The 20,639-nt window shown below is 49.4% G+C and overlaps 1 protein-coding gene across 1 annotated transcript in view; it reads left to right on the forward strand.

The window, feature by feature from the left end:
* Positions 1-20,639, forward strand: part of Htt (huntingtin) — a 142,901-nt gene that overhangs the window by 87,623 nt on the left and 34,639 nt on the right. The window contains exons 36-41 of the mRNA XM_076865159.1: positions 383-519; positions 2,177-2,293; positions 5,993-6,115; positions 6,377-6,612; positions 7,631-7,773; positions 15,968-16,175. Coding sequence (XP_076721274.1) covers positions 383-519; positions 2,177-2,293; positions 5,993-6,115; positions 6,377-6,612; positions 7,631-7,773; positions 15,968-16,175 — 964 coding nt within the window. The remainder of the gene's footprint in view (positions 1-382; positions 520-2,176; positions 2,294-5,992; positions 6,116-6,376; positions 6,613-7,630; positions 7,774-15,967; positions 16,176-20,639) is intronic.

Consider the following 20,639-nt stretch of genomic DNA (forward strand, 5'->3'; position numbering starts at 1 on the left):
TGAAATCTTCCTGCCTCAGCCTCCTGAGTAGCTGACATAACAGGTGCACGCCACTGCTTCCAAATTACTTTTCAATTTAAGCTCTCTTTTGTCAGAAATGATGTTATATTAAAGGAACCCTCCCCCCCTTTTTTTTTCTTTCTTTTCAGAAGCTTTCACAAAACTGTCAGTGTTCAGAGAAAGATCCTTGGTCTCCCTCAGTGGTAGAATAATAATTTCACAACTCACTGATGAAACCAGGGCTTAATTCATCTCCTATCACAAACTAAGTACAGGCTAGGGTTTTACTTATATCTCGAAACTGTTTTGAAGGTGTTTAGACCTGTCTACCAAATGCAGTGTTCTCCGGAGGCTTTATTAGCATGCTCTTCTGTGCCCACAGCCATCCCAGCTCTGCAGCCCATAGTCCACGACCTCTTTGTGTTGAGAGGAACAAATAAAGCTGATGCTGGGAAAGAGCTTGAAACTCAGAAGGAGGTGGTGGTGTCGATGCTCTTGAGACTCATCCAGTACCACCAGGTAAGGGGAATGTGCAGGGAGAGTGGGGGCCACGAAAGGAAGTGCTGTGGGGTCCTGCATGTGTTGACCTACCAGCTTTGGGCTCTCTGGGCCTGGGGAGAAGCCAGTGATGGAGATGGGATGGGCTGGCTGTGTCTTTACCAAGACAGTGTTGATCACAATGGTAGAATTCTATGAAATGATATAAATCTCAAATTTGAAATTATTTGAAGACTTTTCTTCCTTTATATACTGCTGTTTGACCGGTAAGAGTCTTTTTCTTTCTTTCTTTTTTTTTTTCACAATACCTTTATTTTATTTGTTATTTTTATGTGGATCCAGGGTTTGAACCCAGCGCCTCATGCATGCTAGGCAAGCACTCTCCCACTGAGCCACAACCCTGGCCCATGAGAGTCTTTTACATTGAACTGATTTTCTGTTTTTGGTCTTCTTTAAGGTAGAGCAAGAATTTCAAGACACTTCTAGGCAGCCCAAGTACAAATAAAAATTAGCTTTTTTTTTTTTTTTTGGTAGTTGTAGATGGACAGTATGTCTTTATTTTATTTGTTTATTTCTATGTGGTGCTGAGAATCAAACCCAGTGCCTTGCATATGCTGGGCAAGCACTCTGCTGCTGAGCTGCAGCCCTAGTCCTGGACACTCGTGTTGATCACTGTGTGTGATATCAAAATACTTCCTGCTTAGCTAAGTCCCATGTGATAAGAAGGGAGAACACTGCAGGGTGGCGTTAGAGCAAGCAGCTGGCCTAGGCCAGCATAGCAGTGCAGCCGTGCGCCAGAGGGGCTTACCATCTGCACGCCTCACAAGAGACTGAGCACACTCTGGCATGAAGGGGTTAGGTTCTGGTGACGTATGTGCTGTCCTGAGAAGGCAGCTGTGGAGATGGTTGGTCGGGAGGGCTTTACAGGGATGTCCCTGAGGTGGCTGTGTCTGTCTAGCAGCCTTGAAGTTGTTGCCCAGGGGTTGCGTATTTGGTGGGGAGCACCAGGTAGTAACTTGGTGGGTGTGGTGGCCCAGGTGGTGCGCTGCAGCTCCTCAGCTCTGCTGTCACAGCTTGCTGTACGCGAACGTCAGGGCTGTACCCAGAAGAACTCATTCCACAGACAGGGATGTGCTGCCTATCACAGACCTTCACCAGTCAGTGTCTCTGTCCAGAATGAACCCTGCTCTCTGTGTGGAGACTCTCACTCAGCCCTCCATGACTCTTGGAGGTGGGTGTCACGCAGGGATCACCTTGTGCAGAACCCAGAGTGGATTTGATGTGTAGACAAGTAGGGGCGCCTGCAGAGCAAGCTGGGTCAGGCCGTGTTTGAATTTTCCCATAGGCTGATACAAGTTTGATGTTTCATTTTGTTCCTTTTCTCTGAGTGTGTAATCTTATAAATTCCATAGAAATAGGACCTCCTGTGAGTCATCCATGCAGCAGGTGACTCACACACACCCTGAAAGGACCTGCTGAGTCTCCCCTTGCGTTTTCTTCTGGTTCCCTCACATCCACATGTCACAGGCGAGGATGGGCCTGCTTCCTCAATCCTTAATCAAGGACCCATCTGCTTGGATCCTGGACTTGTCCAACTAAACCAGTACCAGGTGGGGGATGAACAAGTAAAAATAAGGTGCCGAGCTGTGAGGCTTGCTGACCGCGCACGCTCTTGCAGGTGCTGGAGATGTTCATCCTTGTCCTGCAGCAGTGCCACAAGGAGAACGAGGACAAGTGGAAACGGCTGTCACGGCAGGTGGCGGACATCATCCTGCCCATGTTGGCCAAGCAGCAGGTCAGTCACCACTACCCAGCTTGCTGCTGCGCAGCGCTCTCCTCCTGTGTGAAGTAGACTGAGATCCTTGTGGAAGGGGGTTGGATGGGATCGGCTTCCCCTCAGATCGTGGTGGAGTCGTGCTTTGGTAGAGTCATCAGTGCTTGTCACAGGGCATGACTTCTTTCCACAGTGACCCTCTCGGGTTGTGATTGACTACCCACTTTATAAGTGGGGAAACCAGGGCTCAGAGGGGTTGTTGAGACTTTCCAACATCACACAGCTAAAAGTGCTGGGGCTGGGCTTGGGACAGGTCTGACCAAAACTAGGTTTCTTTTTTTTTAAATACTGTCTCCTATGTTTGTTCTTTAGCTTTTTGGGATTACCACTTTATCTCTTATAAAGTAATGTGGTTATCCATCATTTAGTCAGAATTCCTGCGGTCAAATGGTGTGACTGACTGGTTGTTTGCACAAGTGCAGTGAAAGGAAGGGTCTGATGTGCCACGTTAGGTGGAGCCCACAGCCCTTGGTGTCCAGGCACAGTGAGCCTTGTACCCCTTGCAGCAGCACCTTTGCGACGGGGGGAGGGCTGCAGGGACTGCTGTGGATCATCCCACCAGAAGGTCCCATAGCTGCCTGGCAGAGCACTGACCTGCAATTTGGGCTCTGGTTTTGTTTTGTGGCGCTAGGGACTGAACCCAGGCTTGCTCTTCAGCTGAACTCCATCCCCAGCATTTTTTATTTTTTATTTTGAGACAGGGTCTTGCTGAGTTGCTGAAGCTGGCCTTGAACTTGCAATCCTCCTACCCAGTCTTCTGAGTAGCTGGGACTACAGATGTGCACCACCACACTTTGCTCACGCTGAGTTTTGAGTGGGGTCAGCAGATGGGTGTTCGTCACTTTGTTCATCCACACAGAACAAGTGCTCTTGAGTAGCAAGTAGCTGCTCATAGTTTGGGCATTTGATAAAAACAGACTGACTCCATGGATAGTTGCTATCTTCCTAACTTTACCTCATTCTGATTTCTTGATGGGCCTGTTATTCCAAGATCAGTTGGTCAGTAGGAGGAGGACTCTTGGCTTCTGTAAGAGTCTTGGCTTCTGGTGGGATCAGCAGACAGGTTAAAGTGGTGAGGGACTCCAAACCCATATGTAGATCCTTTCCGAGCACTGCTCTGGTTGCTCTGTCTCGTTCTCTTTTACCTGTGTGCACAGTTTGAGGAAGACCGAAATAGAAGGCCTGAGTGCATAGTCAATGCCTGGTTTCTCTTCTGCTTTCTGTGACACTGACACTACCTGTGGTAGCTTGCACACGTGCAGCTGCATTCAGAAGTCTTGCTGGGCAATATTGCAGGTCAGACACCTTCAGTAGGTACGTCAGTGAACAAGTTACGTGGGAAAGCTTACCAGGGGATATTTGAGTACACGTGCAGGAAGGAAGGGGTGATTCTAGCAGAGGCCTGCGAAGGAGTGTTTTAAACAGAGCACACAGCAGTGCAAAGCCCTGAGGTGGGAACATGCCTGTTAGGGTACAGCAGGCTGGCCTGCTGGAGCAGCCACAGGAAGAAGGACGGGCAGCAGGGCCTGGTGGGAAGGCCAGTGTAGTAGACTTTGGGAACCCTTTAGAGGGCTTGGTACAAAGGAGCAGTGTGGTGATTTGAGTTTGCCCAGATTAGACTCAAGGGGAGATGAGAGCTGAGCAGGAGGCTCGAATGAGGCCTCGTAGTGCAGTGGTACCTATGCTCAGAGTGTGCAAGTAGAACCAGCAGGGTGTGCTTGTGGCTTGTCCCTGGGACTTGTGGAAGAAAGGTTTCAGGGCAGCAAGGTGCTACCACAGGTGAGACAGAGTGGGGACAGTGGCTCTGGGAGATCAGAACCTTGCATGGAAGTGGTCAGCGGTAGCGCCTGCTGGGCACCTGGTGGGGTGAAAGTGTTGTTTGAAAGAGAGTCTAGAGCTGTTGAGAGAAAGCCAGTCGGTAACATCTGAGACTGCCTGAGGTCACAGTGAACTGAGCCCAAGTGGAGGGGCGGAGATGCCCCAGTGCCCAGACCACTGAGTCTAGCTCAGAGGTCAGGGATGTGTGGAGATGCTGTTGGGGGACAGGAAGGGACAGCCACTGCCAGGTGGGGAGGCAGGCAGGTGTGGTGTTAATAAAGCCAGGTTTAAAAAAGCATTTCACGGAGGCGGGGGTGGGGAGCATTTCATGGGGGAGGCAGAGGTCAGCTGTGGGTGCCCTGAGAACTCAGCTGGGATGGCAGCACCGAGGGCACTGGCAAGCAATCTTGGAGGAGTGGTTAGAGCCAAATTGTGACAGGAGTCTGTTCTGAAAAGAAGGAAGAAAGAAATTGGAAAGATATTTGAAAGAGGGAACCGAAAGTGGTGTAGCACCACAGGAGGAGAGGGGTCAGTAGGAGATGGTGTTCACAGAAACAAGCAAATAGAGAAGTCATGTGGGGGGCAGATGGAAAGTTGCCATCATAGTGTCCTTCAGCGGAAGGTAGGGTCAGGCTCAGCTCTGTAAGTGGCAGGTAGTCTTTTGCTGTGGGTGTGGGGTGCCCTTACAGGGTAATGAGAGGGCAGGCAGAGGTGGTGGCACCTGCGCAGGCCCAAACTTGGGTAGGTGTGGAGCTCAGAAGTTCTTCAGTTTCCTTATCCTAGAATGTGGCTCAGTGCTACAGGAGTCAAGTACCCCATCTCTTTGCAGTTGTTGAGGTGTGTACACCTTAGTACTAATAAAAATGGGAAGCAGAGTCCAGCAGTAGGGCCTGATTGAATAAGTTGTGGCACAGACATGATTGGAGCATTTTGCATCCATTAAAAATGATGTTCGGAGCTGGGGTTGTGGCTCAGTGGTAGAGTGCATGCTTCGCACATGTGAGACACTGGGTTTGATCCTTAGCACCATCTAAAAATAAATAAATAAATAAAGGTATTGTGTCCATCCACAACTGAAAATTTTCTAAAAACTTTTAAAAAAATTAAAGTGTTGGTTTTTATAAGCCGTTGCCTTGGGTGTTCTTCATTGTATGGTAGAGTGAGCAAAACAGACACATGCTTGTCATGGTTTCTCAGAGCAAACAGCCACCTCCCCAGTGGGCAGCCGTTTGGTTCAGGAGCATGGCATAAGTTAAGATGCCATGGGGCTGGGCTGTGGCCCAGCGGTAGAGCGCTCGCCCAGCACGTGCAAGGCACTGGGTTTGATCCTCAGCACCACATAAAAATAAAATAAAGATATTGTGTCCAACTACAAAAATTTTAAAAGTTGGGGGTGGCAGCTACCCAGCATGTGTCAGCATGTTACCGACTGGCAGAGTGGGGCAAGGCACAAGCAGAGCCAGGAGAGAGCAGGAGCAGCATGTCGTGTGCTTCCCCCTCTGTGAAGGGATGCACAGGAGCCTGGTTCACAAACGCCGAGGCCAGTTGCATCTGGGTGGTGGGTTCCAGGTGGCTCTTTTCATGCTTTTGTACACTTGGTCCTTTTACAAGAAGCAGATATCACTTACCTAGAAAAATCTAAGTAATGTTTTTACTGTGGAGAAAAACACAGTGCTGTCCTGGGAGCATGCTTGCTTCACTGCTGATCTTCCAGTGCTGTGACAGAAGGGTGGTAATGGCAGATGATGAGGAAGACGTGCCCTGGAGAGCCAGGACCTGATGCATGCGGAGCTGCGTCTCTGTCGGCTTATGTGGAAATGTCCATGCTGTTTAATTCCACAGATGCACATCGACTCTCATGAAGCCCTTGGGGTGTTAAATACTGTATTTGAGATTTTGGCCCCTTCCTCCCTTCGCCCTGTGGACATGCTTCTCCGGAGCATGTTTGTCACTCCAAGCACAATGGTAAGTTGCCTGATCCACCTGCAGGGCAGGGCCAAGCACAGACCTGCTGTGGGCAGGGGGGCAGAGCTTGATTTCCATCTTTGCCAGGTCCTGGCTGACACTGATATGGCTGCTCTGCGACCATGCTGGGAGAACCAGTGGGGTGGGGATTTGTTGATGGAGTAAAAACGGGGTGATTTTCTTTCATGAAATGGGCAATCAGGGAAATCTTTTCTTTGCTCTTTCTTTCTCTAGCTACAGTTTATTTATCCTCTCTTTTAGGCGGCTGTGAGCACTGTCCAACTTTGGATATCTGGAATCCTGGCCATTCTGAGAGTTCTGATTTCCCAGTCAACAGAAGACATTGTTCTTTCTCGTATTCAGGAGCTCTCCTTCTCTCCATTTCTAATCTCCTGTCCAGTGATTAACAGATTAAGAGATGGGGACAGTACTTCAACACCAGAGGAACACAGTGAAGGGAAGCAAATGAAACATTTGCCAGAAGAAACATTCTCAAGGTATGCTCTCTTTCTGAACCAGTGCGTGACCCTTGTCCTCTGGGAAGCCATGTGCTGCTGCCTCATGATCAGTACACCTGGAAAAGTTGCTAGTCTCCTGTGCTCTGTGAACTGTATCCCCATCCAGCAGTGTGTCTGTGTTTGGAATCCAGTTTGCCTTGGTGTGGCCCTTGCTTTGCACATCTCTTAAGGTTTTGTCGTGTTGTCTTTGTGCTCTTTAGCAACTCTGCAGCAGTGGCCACACAGAGGAGCTTAGGTAGTAGGGGCTGTATTGTCTGCAGAAAAATTAATAACCTAAGGAAACTCCTCTAAGTTGGTCTTGTGTTTAGTCTCACTGTGTGCTGCAGTTCTCGCTCTTGGGAATGGGGACTCACCCTGCGTGGGACCACACCACTGTGTTCCTGCAGTGTGGTCCTCCCTTCCCTCCTCTGGGGCAGTGGGCACAGTTCCGGTGGCTGTTCACGCTGATGTGTGGACAAGCATCCCCCCTCACTCAGAGTGCTCACTAAGTCCAGTTGCCCCTGCAGATGTCTCCTCCTTGCCTCCTGTGTCTCCAGAGGCTGAGACGAGTGGAAACACCCAGGGTTGCTTGTGGAGGCCACCCCTGGAAACCTATGCAGCACCCGTTTATTCACAGCTTCAACAGGCAGCTCTCCTGCTGTTAAACTGAAGCAAGTGATAAAACAGATGATGTATTTTATTCTTGACATGGATTATGAGCTTTAATTTGGTAGCACTTGATAGTTTAGAAAGGTTTTAAAAAATACATCATTTTATCCTGACAGTCCTTTGAAAATGGTATGATCACTGCCATTTTATAAGTGAGGAAGGTGGTCTGCGGAGAGGCAGAGTGACTTAATCTGCAGCAGTGATATTAAACTTTTCACATGCACTTTGTTCAGGGTACTGTACCTGCATCTTTACTTCACCTGCATTATTGTATTATTTCATGTATTTGACTTGAGTGCTCCATGGATAGTCACCTGATTCACTGTCCTCCTTTTCCCTTTCTCTGAAGGTTTCTGTTACAACTGGTTGGTATTCTCTTAGAGGACATTGTTACAAAACAGCCCAAAGTGGAAATGAGTGAACAGCAGCACACTTTCTATTGTCAAGAATTAGGCACACTGCTGATGTGTCTGATCCACATCTTCAAGTCTGGTAGGTGAATCCCAGAGGTCTTGGTGCTGTGTGACTATGTGCTCTCCTGCACACTGTACTCTGGGGTACAGGGACCATGCTGCCCAGTGGATGCCTTGGAAAAATGCTTTGTTGGTGGTAAGAATAGACCTGTTACTGTGTGTTCACCCTTGGGTAGTGGCCCCAGAGAATGGAAAGCAGAGTGGTTAGAAGGTGTGTGTGTGTGCGCTGATGTTTGTAATAGTTGTTTGTCATTCACAGGAGCTCAAGTGTGCAAGCAGCTCTTGTCCTTTGGTAGGCTGGCTATTGTACTGATAAACTAAACCAGACTCAAAAGGACTAGTGTGGTTCCAGTTACATGAGCTATTCAGAGGAGCCAGACTCAGAGATGGGAAGTAGAATGGGAGCTTCTGGACGCTCGCTGCAGGGCGATGAGAGCTGCGTAATTAGAGTGGGGGCCTTCGGTTTCACAGAATGAGAAGAGTCACGGAGATGGATGGTGGAGATAATATTGCGAAGGTATTCGATACCAGCTTTATGTACTTAGAAATGGTTTAAGAACATTTTGTTAAAAATGGGAAGTCACCTAAGAGCCTCCTGCTATTTTAAGGTGTTTTCACCTTTACAAATGATTGTGAATTAAAAATGAGAGTGAACCCAAGAGAGTAAATCACAGGGTGCCCTCCTTGCAGCAAACTAGGATCATCCAGGCCAGAGTGGAGTCAAGGAGGGTTGCAAGACACCAGCCTGCTTCAGATGGAGTTGTTGGAAGCTGGATGACTGGCACAGCACAAGGACAAAGAGGAGGAGGAGCAAAGAGGAAGCTACCCAGGATGTAACATGCTTCACAACATTGGCGTGGTGGAAACCATAAATTCCACACATGATTCTCCTCTCAGTGGCCAGGGCTCATGGAAAGTGGCAGCCCTGGACTTCTTGGCTCTGTTGGGAACTTTATTCCATAGCCATAGTGTAAAGGTCATTATGACTTTCATTTGTGCAGTCAACATTTGAGTAAAACACTAAAGACTTTATTACTTAAGGACAGAGTGAGCACCCTTAGGTGACTTCCCCATTTTTAACAAACTGTTCTTAAACCATTTCTAAGTACATAAAGCTGGTATTGAATACCTTCACAATATTATACAACCATCTCCACCATCCATCTCAGTGACTCTTCTCATTCTGTGAAACCGAAGCCCCCCACTCTTAAATAATGTAGCTCCCGTCGTCTTGCAGCGTCCAGAAGCTCCCATTCTACTTCCCATCTCCATTAGTTCTGACAAATATAAGAAGAAAATTAAACAAGTTAATTGGAGAAATGAGTGGTAGAAAAAGAGGTGGGGGTGGAAGGGGCACTAATAGTCTCATCTTGCATCATTGGGCTATGTGATAATGTCCAGAGTTGACAGAACAGAAAATAGACTACAAAGGAATCCAAATAGATCTGAAAATACAACTCAGGATTGGTAGGAGGCAGCACACAGGTGCTGAGTTTCCTCGTTATCAAGGTAGAGTTAACAGGTTAACGTCCAAGGTTGTTTGAAGTCTAAAAATCACAACAGAGCATGGTGTGGTTTCTGTATTCAGCAGTCTTTCAGTTTTAGGGGTAAGACTCCAGCCCAAAGCAGAGCAAGGAATGGAGCTTACGGGCTTGAGTGCCTGGCACACACAGACAGAGCCCTGTATCTGGTGGTCTCACCTGTGGTCTGTGTGGTGTCTACAGCTCTGCTTCTGTGTGGACTTTTGTCTTCCAGTGGACGGACTCCTTCGATGTGCAGAAGCATGGTCTCTGCTCTTGTGGTTTTAGCCCCTGAATTATTCATGTGACTGGCCCTGTGTGACTTGTGTGGATGACAATGAACCTCTGGGTACTCCAGCCAGCCTGGGCTACATGAAGGGTCAGATGGCATTCCTTAGAGGGTGGGTTTTACTGTATGTTGCAGTATTGTCCAGTAGAACTCTCTAGCGAAAATGAATGTGTCATGACTACATTAGTGTTATTGGGCACCCAAGATGCAGCTCATGTGCCGGAGGCATGTATTTTTAAGTTTTATTTAATTTTAATTGACTTGAATTTAAATAGCTCTCCCTTAGACAGCACAGGAGTTCTGAGAATGCTCTCTGGGATGAGCTCCGGCTTGGTTAGAGTGCCTGGCCTCGCTCGAGTTTCTTTGTATACTACTTAATTGGTCCACCATTTACAAATAAGGTGCGTGTGTGTATAAATGTTTCCTCTCTCCTTGTTAGTATGATTGCATTTCTCTTAAAGACACCAGGTGGCATACTTGCTGTATTTGGTTGACGGAGAGGTGGGGCTGAAATAAATCATCTTTTACTTTAATAAAAACGTGGAGCACTTAGCATATAAAATGGGATTCATGGTTGTGCATTGCTTTTAAAAAGGCACTGTATTCCACCCATTCACTGAAAATTGATACCTTAAATTTGTTATTTCAGGGTTTTGTTATTTTTTAAAATTTTTCATTTGTTCTCTTTAGTTATACATGGTAATAGAATGTATTTTGGCATATCTTACATACATGGAGCATGACTTCCCATTTTTGTGTTTGTTCGTGATGTGGGATTACACTGGTCACATATGAACATAGGAAAGTGATGTCCAGTTTCTTCAACTGTCTTTTCCATTCCCTTCCCTCTTTCTTCTCCCAGCTCTGTCCTGTCCAATCCAGTGATTCAGTCATTATTTCTTAAAAGAGGAACTAGTTTGAAGAGTAGCTCTGACCACTAGTTTTCTGCTATCCTTCTTGCTGGAGGAGGAGGGATTTATCCCAAAGTTGTTTACTTATTTCAGATTCAGTCCAGTATCATAAGAATAGCCAAGGAAGATACTGTTCTCTGGTTTAAAAAAAAAAGGAAGTAACCAATATTCTTCTCTTTAGCCTCAGGATACACCAATTTAGAAACAGAAGGTGGGACCCAAGGCATGGGGTGGGGTTCATTCAGCCCGCTTGTCCACAGTTCTGTACCCACAGGTTCAACCAACTGCCATGGAAAATACTTGAAGAAAAATTTTCATCTGTGCTGTGTACAAACTTTTCTTATTATACTATTCCATAAATTATGGTTTAAAATGTGTGGGAGGATGTTAGGAAAATTCCACACCATTTTATACTAGAATCTTAAGGGTCTACAGGTTTTGATAAACATGGTGTTGATGGGGGGAGTCCTGGAAGCAATCCCTGCAGGTGCTAAGGGACACTGTACCTGTTTTGACTGTTGTCTGTGTGGTTGGATTAAAGCTGTCTGGCTTGTGGCCTCATAAAGCTTCCTAGCGTTGCCACCCATGAATTCTAAGTCAGTATCTCTGTCCCTTCCCCATATACCATCTAAACACTCATCCAGTCAGGAGCAACAGAAATTGATGCCTCCCTCCTGTTTGAGTCCAGGCAGTGGGCACTGGAGACCTGCTGAGCAGAAGGGGCAGAATGTGGGTGCTGCATGCCCACTTCCCTCTGGGCAAAGGTGGGCAGGTGGGTGGGAGCTCGCCTTTGCTGCTTTCAAAAGAGCCAGTATTTCTATTCTATAGCCAAGTGGGGGTAATTGGAAGAAAGAGAAGATGGTGCTTTCTATCATGCTCGGGCAAGGATGAGGGCTGATAGAGTTCATAGTGAAACTGAGTTTCTCCACTGCTGCTGGTGGGTGGGTTCTGCTCAAGCGGCAGGGCTCTGCACCGAGGAAGCCATCTCTTCCCCGCTCCACTGAGTGCATGTTGCAGCTCTTAGTGGCAGGCCACCCCTCCAGTGCTGCAGCACACTTCTGCAGCTCACTGCCAGTTTCTTCTTTCTGGGTTTTTGTTTCCCAGTTTCAAAGAATGAAATCCACAGACAAGGATGAGTGAGAGAGTAGGGTTTATTCAAATGTGAACAGAATCAGAACTCCTGCAGGGCGAGAGGGACCTAATGGGTTGCTACTTGAGAGTGCTGGTCTAGGGGTTCATGTAGCACGTGGTCAGTGCTGTTGGTCCAAACTTATGCTACACGGTTTGGAATAAAATTCATGCTAGTCAGGTTTTAGAAAGTTACTGATGCTGTTGATTAGCCCTTGAGTCTGCACTTCCACTCAGGTCTGCCCCACTTCCACTTCCTTTCTGCTGGCTACAGTCCCAGCTTCCCATGGAGGTTGAGGTTGTCAGATCCTGGAGGGACCATGGGGAGGAGGGGCTGCCTCAGGATGACAGGTCAGGGTGCCTGGGTTGCCTCAAGCCTGGCTGGCTGTGCCTCAGGGAACATTAGTGTGGCATGTTCTGTGGGGGTGTGGCCCGAGCTTGCTGCCCATGCTGCAGCCTGCCCAGGCCACTTGCTCTGCTTCTTAGCAGGGATTGGTGGGCTGGCTGTGCGGTTTAGTAGCCCGGGATCCGTGTCAGTAGTACCAGGAGCAGTGAGCTCTCTCGTGAATGTAGTACCATTTACTTGCCTCATCACACAGGATCCTTACGACATTTCTGAAATATTTCCACTTTCTACTGATAAGGAGGGAACTTAGGTTCCAACAGGCTTTTGTAAAGCCAAGAATGAAAACCCAAGAATGACTTCATTGTCCTTTGCATTAGGACAGGCTGCTGCATGGTTGGTGATGGTCAGCGCAGCAGCTCACACTTGCAGCTAGATGAGACAATACCATTGTGACCATATTATAACTAAAGAAGCAGCCTCAGAGTCCTAAGCAGGAGCCAGGGTATAAACCCAAGACTCTGCCTGAGCTCTGCAAACCTCCTCGTCCCCCAGCCTTGATGACAGCATCATCTCCAACTACTGCCTCCATTATGCTCCTAGTGTCTTCTGTTAGCTCCCAGCACAGGGCTAGGGAAACTGTGCAGTGCCACCAACTGCTCTCTGCCCTGTGCTGCCTCGGTGCCCTTAGCCTTTTTCTCTTCTCCTGGGTCCCTCCCAGTTTCCCTCACCTGCCCTGCACCAGCTCCTCCGTCCACAGGCCCTGCCCTCTTCTCTGTCTCAGACAGCTGGTCACTACTGCTCCCAGCACCAGGAAGGGAGGCTCCTCTGGGAAGCCCGTCCTCAGTGGTGGAGTACACATCACCATCCAGTGGCTCACACAGTCGAAGGCTGAGAGTCTACTGGGCACACAGCTCTTCCTCCGTGAGGGGATTCAGGTGCCCAGGCTGCTGCCTGTGGCTCTGCTCTTCCCGGGCTGCAGCACTCTGCCTGATGGGAGGTGGAGAGGGCCTTATCACCGTAGACCAAAAGTGACCTGTGTCTGTGTCCCTTTTGCTTCTGTTGCTCTGGCAGTGGCTGGTCATGTCCCCATGCCCTACAAGGAGACTGGGGAAATGTCTTCTTGCCTGGGTACTGCTTCCCAGCCTGGTGGGCAGTTACCAGATGGAAGCAACTTGTTTCTTTGTCTTTGTCTTTTTCTTTTTTTTAATATTTATTTTTTAGTTGTAGTTGGACACAACACCTTTATTTCACTTATTTATTTTTACATGGCTCTGAGGATGGAACCCAGGGTCTCGCATGTGTGAGGTGAGTGCTCTACCGCTGAGCCACAGCCCCAGGCCAGCAGCTGGTGAGGAAGTCGGGGAAACTCTGGGGAGGGGAGGGGACAGGGCAGTGTCACAACAGTCAGTGGGCACTTCAGGTGGAGCTTTCCAGGAGTCTGTCCTCCTGGCACGTCCTGTGTATTCTTCAGACCTCACTTCCCAGCAGTCAGCCCACTTTTTGCAGAGAGGAAAGAGATCCTCCTGGCGAGTGAGTGTCCAGTCTTCCTCTTCTCTGCCTCAAGCCACTGCCCTTCTCCCTGTTCTCCTGCCTTCTTCCTCGACCTCATGTGTCTGCTTCCTCATCTTCACACCCTCTGTTCTGTCTTGAGTTTTCCTTTATGTGCTCATTAGGTGGCCATTGTGTACTCGTTGCAGCAAACCCAGGAAGGTGGGCTCTCTGCCTCCTCTCCTGCTGGCTCAGACAGCCCAGGTTCACACTACGAACAAGGGGTCCTTCTTGCCATTGTTTTCTCAATTGCTGGTCTCCCCATATTTTCACTGTACAACTTCCAAAAAAAGGAGGGGGAAAAGGTCTCAGAAGTTTTTTCTGACTGTTCTGCACAGTCGTTTCCCTCTTGGTTCCTGTCCACAGGAGTGTCCCTTGCCCTCTTTTTTATTTTTAATTTCTGAGAGAGAGAGAGTTGGTACTGAGGATGAAACCCTGGGTTGCTGTTCTGCTGAGCAACATCCCCAGCCCTTTTTATTTTGAGACAGGGTCTCACTAAGTTGCTTAGGGCTTCACTAATTTGCTGAAGCTGACCTCAAATTTGTGATCCTTCTTCCTCATCCTCCTGAACTATTGGGATTATAAGCATGTGCCATCATGCCTGGCTCTCTTGCCCTCTTAAGCAGAAAAGCAGTGTCTCTTCCTGAGTCCTCAGGGACTCTGGAGCCCCCTCTTCCTTCTAAGGCTTCCCATCATCAGCTTCCTCTCTTGTCTTCTCAGTCGCTCATGTTGCCTTGTTCTCCCTTCTCTGCTTCCTGCCTCTGTCCCTTGATGTGTGACAGGTTATTGCATGCATGGGTGATTCTGTCCCTGTCCGTGTGGTCCAGTCACCTGCCTGTCTCATTCTCTTTTCCATCCCCCTTGCAGACGTGGGGCTTGATCTGCTTAGCCTTGAACACAACACTAGCATAGCTACCTTCTCCAAGGCCTCTTCTCCCTGTTCACTAGCTCCACATTTAACAGGAGGATCTTCCAGAACCCCAGCTTTAGCGGCAGCTCCTTCCCCTGCCTTGTGAGCCCCGTCTCACCACCTTCCTTTGTGGCATGGGGGCCCTGCCCCTGTACAGTCCATCTCCTCTTCATCTGAGCTCTTCTGACCGTGCTCAGCAGTATGGGCAGCAGCAACAGCCCTGCAGCCCCTGCAGGCTCCAGGCCAAGCCCTGAGCTCAGGTTTTGCTCTCCAGTCCCTCTGTCACGTGAGGAGGCCAAGGCCCCAGTCCACCCAAGGAGAGAGTGGTGGAGCCTGCACTGATGCCCAGTCTCTGAGCACAGCTCTAACCTGCTGTCGTCCACTCTTGGCCTTTGTTCTATGCTCTGTGCCCTGGGCCCGTGCTTCTTGTCTCTTGTGTCCCATGCGGTGATGGAGGGCCACAGGGAGGGATGGGGCCAGGCCTAGGCACAACGGAGTGGGCAGTGCTGATTGAGAAGCAGTGCGGAGAAGTCTGGACTCCTTGAGGGGCTGTGACCAGGCGAGCACAGGGCCTCCTGTGTTGTACTGCTGCTTTGTCTCAGGTGTGGTTTTGGTGGGTCATGAAGTAACAGAAGGCTCTAGTCTTTGCCTGTTTCAGGGCCTTTTCACATTTGGGATGTGTTGGAATTGAAAATAAGATTCTGATTCCATCCATGATGCCGGAGACCCAGCCATGGGGGAGAGCGAAACCCTGACCTCTCTCCTTTTAGTTTTCTGATGTCACCTCACATCCTCTCCCCACTGTGCTTTGCCCTGCGTGTGTGTCCATCCTTGGGAGGGCTGGCCCCTGTGAGGCCGTGCAAGGTGAGCTGACTCCAGTGTTCAGCCGAAGGAGGGGTTGTGAGGCTAGTGCTTCCTGCCAGGCCTCCCGGGGTCTGTGCTTGTGTGCAGTGTGGAGGGCGTGGGACTGGTGACTTGGCATGTTCAGTCCCTGGGTATTCTTGGGTCAGCACGGAGGCTACTGCCTGGCTCCCAGCCATTGGTGGCCTGTGAGGAGCACACGGGAGCCTGGGGGTGCTGGGGGGCCCGTCTGCTCTCTCTCAGAGCTTGTCATGTTGCCCTGCCTGGCCTCTTGTGGTGTTTGTTTCCTAAGTTCTCAATAAGCCAGTGAGCAGGAGTGGGTCCCCACCCATATGTCAGGGGCCTAGTGTGTGGAGACCCCAAATGACCTGAGTTCAAGGAGCTGAGGTACCATTGGCACCTCCTTCTGCACAGTTGCGTCCAGACCTTGTAGCACCTGCCTTGAGCTGCTGGAGAACCTGGTGGTGCCCCCGGGGGGGCAGGCAGTGGGGAAGTATGGACATTTGTGGGCCAACCCAGTAAATGAGCACAGTATCTATTTCTGCTTAGAAAAGTGACAGTTTTCTAAGTGTCAAGTGTCAAGGAAAGGGTTGTGTGACTATCTTTTTTATGCAAAGTCTTCACATAGCTACCCAGTGTTGGACTACGATGAACATCAAAGATGTTTCTCTGTAATCAGTTGTATTATGTTTGGTTCTAGGAATGTTCCGGCGAATCACAGCTGCTGCCACAAGACTCTTCACCAGTGACGGCTGTGAGGGCAGTTTCTACAGCCTGGAGGGCCTGAACGGGTGTGTGCGCTCCATGGTGCCCACGCACCCAGCCCTGGTGTTGCTCTGGTGTCAGATCCTGTTGCTCGTCAATCACACAGACCACCGCTGGTGGGCAGAAGTGCAGCAGACACCCAAGTAGGTGCATGTCCCTGAGCTTAGGGTGTGGCCTGATACTGGTGGGTACTGCGCTGTCCGAGGCTTGGCTGCAGCCGCGGCAGAGGCGCTTTCATGTCCATGCTCTGTGAGGCTCTGAGGGCTTTTGGCCGCAGGCTGGTCTTTCCTTGCAGGCTCTGTGTTGTGGGAATGTGCTGACCACAGGTGTTCAGAGTAGCAACTGCTTTTTCAGTATAGTTTTCTTCTTCTTTTAAATTTTTGTACTTGTAGATGAACAGCATGCCTTTATTTTGTTTGTGTGTTTATTTTTTTATGTGGTGCTGAGGATTGGACCCAGTGCCCAACACATGCTAGGCAAGTGCTCTGCCCTGAGCCCCAGCCCCAGCCCCAGCCCATGGTTTTCTTTGACAAGCTCTCCAACACTGTGCCATCTGCCAGGTTGCTCTTGCCAGGCAGTGTCCCTCCTGCTAGGTCCTGTCACTCGAATTGGTTCCATAACCAGGCATGTTGCAATGTCTTAACTTCATTGTGAGTTAAATGTGGTTCTGCTTATTCTTAGATAATGAAGTAATTATTTAGCAAATTTCAAAGCTATTTGGAAATACCTTATTATTATTCTTTTTTTTATCATTCAAGAAAACTAAGTTTCTGATTGTGGGTGGCCTCTTTTTGCAAAAAGTGTTCAGCTTTAAGCCTCAGTGTCCAGGTGCTTCCTCCCTCACACATCTGAACATGCTTGGACATAAAGCTGTGAGCCCTGCTGAGTCCTCAGCACAGTCTCTATAAGACGCAGGAAGAGTGCAAGTGTGGTCGTCTGCCTGGCTTGGAGGCCCGGGCTGCCATCCAGGCCCTCCAGCTCGGCCTCCCTGTTGAGAGGCTTGATGGCCCCTCTGTTCTGTCTGTGTCGTGGGGTCTGCATAGGAAAAAGAGACGCCGCTTCCCACCCCCGTGCTCATCACTCAGCGGGGGAGACAGACCCATGACAGCATCTGAAATGTTGGAAGGATGTCTTAGACCTGCCGCAGTAACTGAACACTAAGAGGCAGTAACTGGCCAAGGCCTGGGAATCTGTTTCCGCCAGACTTCTGACAGTGCAGTGCTGCCGATCCCTGGACCCGCTGAGCAGGAGGGGTGCCTCGACGACACGACAGTGCTGTCCTCAGACACCTCTCTCCACCAGGCCCAATGACCAGGGCCCCAAGAGCCTTTTAACAGATTCTCAGGAGAACCCAGTAGGAACACCCAGGATTGAGGCGTACTGGGCGAGATGGAGGGGCAGAGCCTGGGTCAGCTGTGGGTGAGGTGGGGTGGGTTTGAGGGAGGTAGGAAGAAAGTGAGGTGTCCACAGCCCGTCCAGCCCTGCTTCTCCCCATTGGTGGTCAGCAGATGGGGCAGGAAGCACAGTGTAGTTTGTTCAGAGGAGATGGCAACCTGAACCTAGCTGATGGTGAGCAGGCACCCCTTCTACCCCTTCCACTAGGGCTCCTGAGACCCATTGCCACATTAGGTAGAAAGGAACAGGCAGGACAAGCCAGTGCCCTTTTAAGATGCAGGTGATGTTGTGGTCCCTGGGTCCCAGTCAGCCAGAAAGGACATTGCTGGGCAGTTAGAAATGTGAAGGCAAGGCTGGGAGGTGCTCTCAGGAGGCATCTGCTCAGGGGTTCAGTGTGGCCTGTCCTGAAGGACACTTGCTCTCACGTGGCCTGGGTGTGCAGTGTGTGGATCTCCTGGGAGCAGGTGTGGCACTTGTGTGGGCTGTGGTGTGGTGTGGTGTGGTGAGGTCGGCTCAGCACACGTGTGAGAGCATGCTCATGAACTCTGTGCTGCCTCTCGTTAAAGGAAGAGCATGTGACTGTTCAGTGGCTCCTTCCAACTTTTCTGTTGGTTCAAAGTTTTCAAAATAAAAATTGAGGAGAGAAGATGATGAGAGAAGGGACCCCTTAGCAATGGTAGGCAGCTCTCTGGCTTGCTTTAGAGGGGAGCAGAGCCACGAGCAGCAGTGTCACCAGAGAGGACTTCCAGTGAGAAAAGCAGTGGCATGGGTGATCCAGGGTGACAGGTTTGAGCCCATAGAAGAGGGTCGTCTTTGAGATGGCAAGACTAGGTGGGTCTAGGCACAAATGTTAGTTGATTGTGCTTACTTATTGCTAGTGTTTTAGAGTTGAATTTTACGATTTTTTGTCCCTTGCCCTCCAGATACTAATAAAGACAGATGCCGCAGTCTCTGGCTGGGCACAAATCACGAGTCTCCACACAGCTTGTAGATTCAAACAGCAATTCTTTATTCCCGAACTCACACCGGCCTGTCTACAAACACGTTCTGGGGGAATCCACGTTCTCTGCCCAAATCCACTTCTGCCCAAATCCACTACTCTGCCCAAATCCACTCCGCATGGGCTTCTGTCTCCCAAAAATACTATCTGACCCTAAGAACTCAAGAGGAACTCAGCAGCAGGATACGCCCTATTCTAAAGGGGGAACACCCTAATCTCCTATTATGCTAAACCGCCCTGGTCCTTGAGCAAGGTCACCTTTCAGAAGTCCTTCCACTAGACAGCATGGGAGTAAGCTGGCAAGGAGATTGTCATACCTACTTGGCTGATGGCTCCCAGCAGACAGATTGTCCCTTCAGTATGACAGCAAAGCTGTCACTGCTGGGTTCTTAGCCCAGCATGCCTTCCTAGGGCACCCTGCCCTGGCTTCTCTTTATTGAGTTAGGTCTCTGTCTGCTCTCATGCCAGCCTGTGCCCCTCCTGTGGAAGTGTCAGGGCTATACTTAGACCTGTGTTCGTGTTAATATCTGTATCCCCCTCTAGACCGTGAGCCCCAGCAGGGCAGGACCTGTTTCTGGGTTTGAGCCCCCCATGTATCCCCAGCAGAACCTGAGTCAGTGACTCTAGGAGCAGAAGCAGTCATGGTTACTGGTAGAGCCCTTCTGCATGTAGGTGGACAGTCACTGGTGCCCACATTCTGGGTGGGGACTGTTTTCCAGGAAGGGTACCACTTGTCCTGCGTGTGGCAATGCACAGGAACCCCCATTCTACCGTTTTCCTTGTTGCTGGCTAGACTTGTCGATCCTGACATACTATATTTTGTTGCTTCAACACGGTTTTCTCTGGCCCTCCTTCTCCCTTGATTGGGCAGTTGGGCTGCTGTGCAGCTCTTAGGCCACATGGTAGTATGGCTCCAGGAAGTCCCCACATGAGCTCTGCTCTCTACCTTCCTTTCAGGACTCTGTCACCATGGATTTGATTATTTTTTATCTGTCTCACTTTTGACTGAACTGTGAGAGTCCTGACCCCACTGTGGCTCATGTGGGAGTGGTATTGGGTCACAGTCCACACATGGGCCACTTCCAGCTCGAGTGCTCAGGTTCTGTCAGCCTGGATTTGCGGCCCACGTGTGCCAGCAGCACTGTTTGGGGACTTGCACTGCTACAGATTGGGGGTAAATTTGTTTGATCTTGGGCCTCCTAAGCATCTGCTGCCAGCTGTCTGAATCACAAATGCCGTCTGCTCTCCTTCGGAGGCTGTTGTAGCTTGTGAGTTTAAGTCATGTGGAGCCACTGCAGAAGGGTGGGTTTTGTATTTGACAGTTTTTTGACGTGGCTTAGAGAAAAATGCCCTCTTTTGTATCAGCCGTAGTCAGGTAACAAGCAGAACCGTCACTTCAAGCAGGTCCCTCTTGTCCTTTTGTAGCCCCCCTCCTGCTTTCCCTGGTGACTGCTGATGCACACCTGTCCCTCTAGCCTGGCACAGAATTCCCTGGACATGGAGATCTCATGGCCTTTTGAGTGTGGCTTCTGGGGGGAAAAACTGAAGTGGCCATTAAATTTTTTTATCTGTAGAATGTTTTATACTGGTTGTCTTCTAAATCCTGAGGGGCTTACAGGAAAAGTTGACATATTGCAGAATGTTCTTACCCTCATGGAACCCCCATCCACACTGAGCCTCGGCAGGACATGGCACAGGCTTTTTGCTACCCTGGGAAGGGTGTGGTCCTTGGTCAGGCGTTGAAGTCAGAGCAGCAGTTTGGGAGTGTGCCAACATGGTGTTTTAAATATTTTGGCTAGAATTAAGAGCTTCAAGTTTATAATTCCCATTTGTTTAGAAAGAAAAAGATGTAGTGAGAGATAAATGTGAAGTGAAAGTACCCATTAGTGGAATGAAATGATTTTAAACGTGTTCCCACATTAGCACACGCACTGTGGACGGACTCAGAGTAGTGATGTTCTGTTGGGAAATGGGCAATAAAATACACATATACTGCTGACTGCCCGATGGTGTCCCCTCGGGCAGTCAGCAGTATGTGTGGCAGGTGGGAGATTTCAGCTCAAGTGCTGACTGAATGTGCAGCTTTTTGGTGGGTCCTGCCTTTTGGTCCAGCATTTAATCTTCTGCCTGCTAAAGCCTCTGTGTCGTTTAGTCTTTCTTTTTTACTTAGGTGCTTATTGTCACCTAGGTCTGGATTACTGAAAGTGTCTGT

This window comes from Callospermophilus lateralis, chromosome 8 (genome assembly GCF_048772815.1).
Source record: "Callospermophilus lateralis isolate mCalLat2 chromosome 8, mCalLat2.hap1, whole genome shotgun sequence".
NCBI lineage: Eukaryota > Metazoa > Chordata > Mammalia > Rodentia > Sciuridae > Callospermophilus > Callospermophilus lateralis.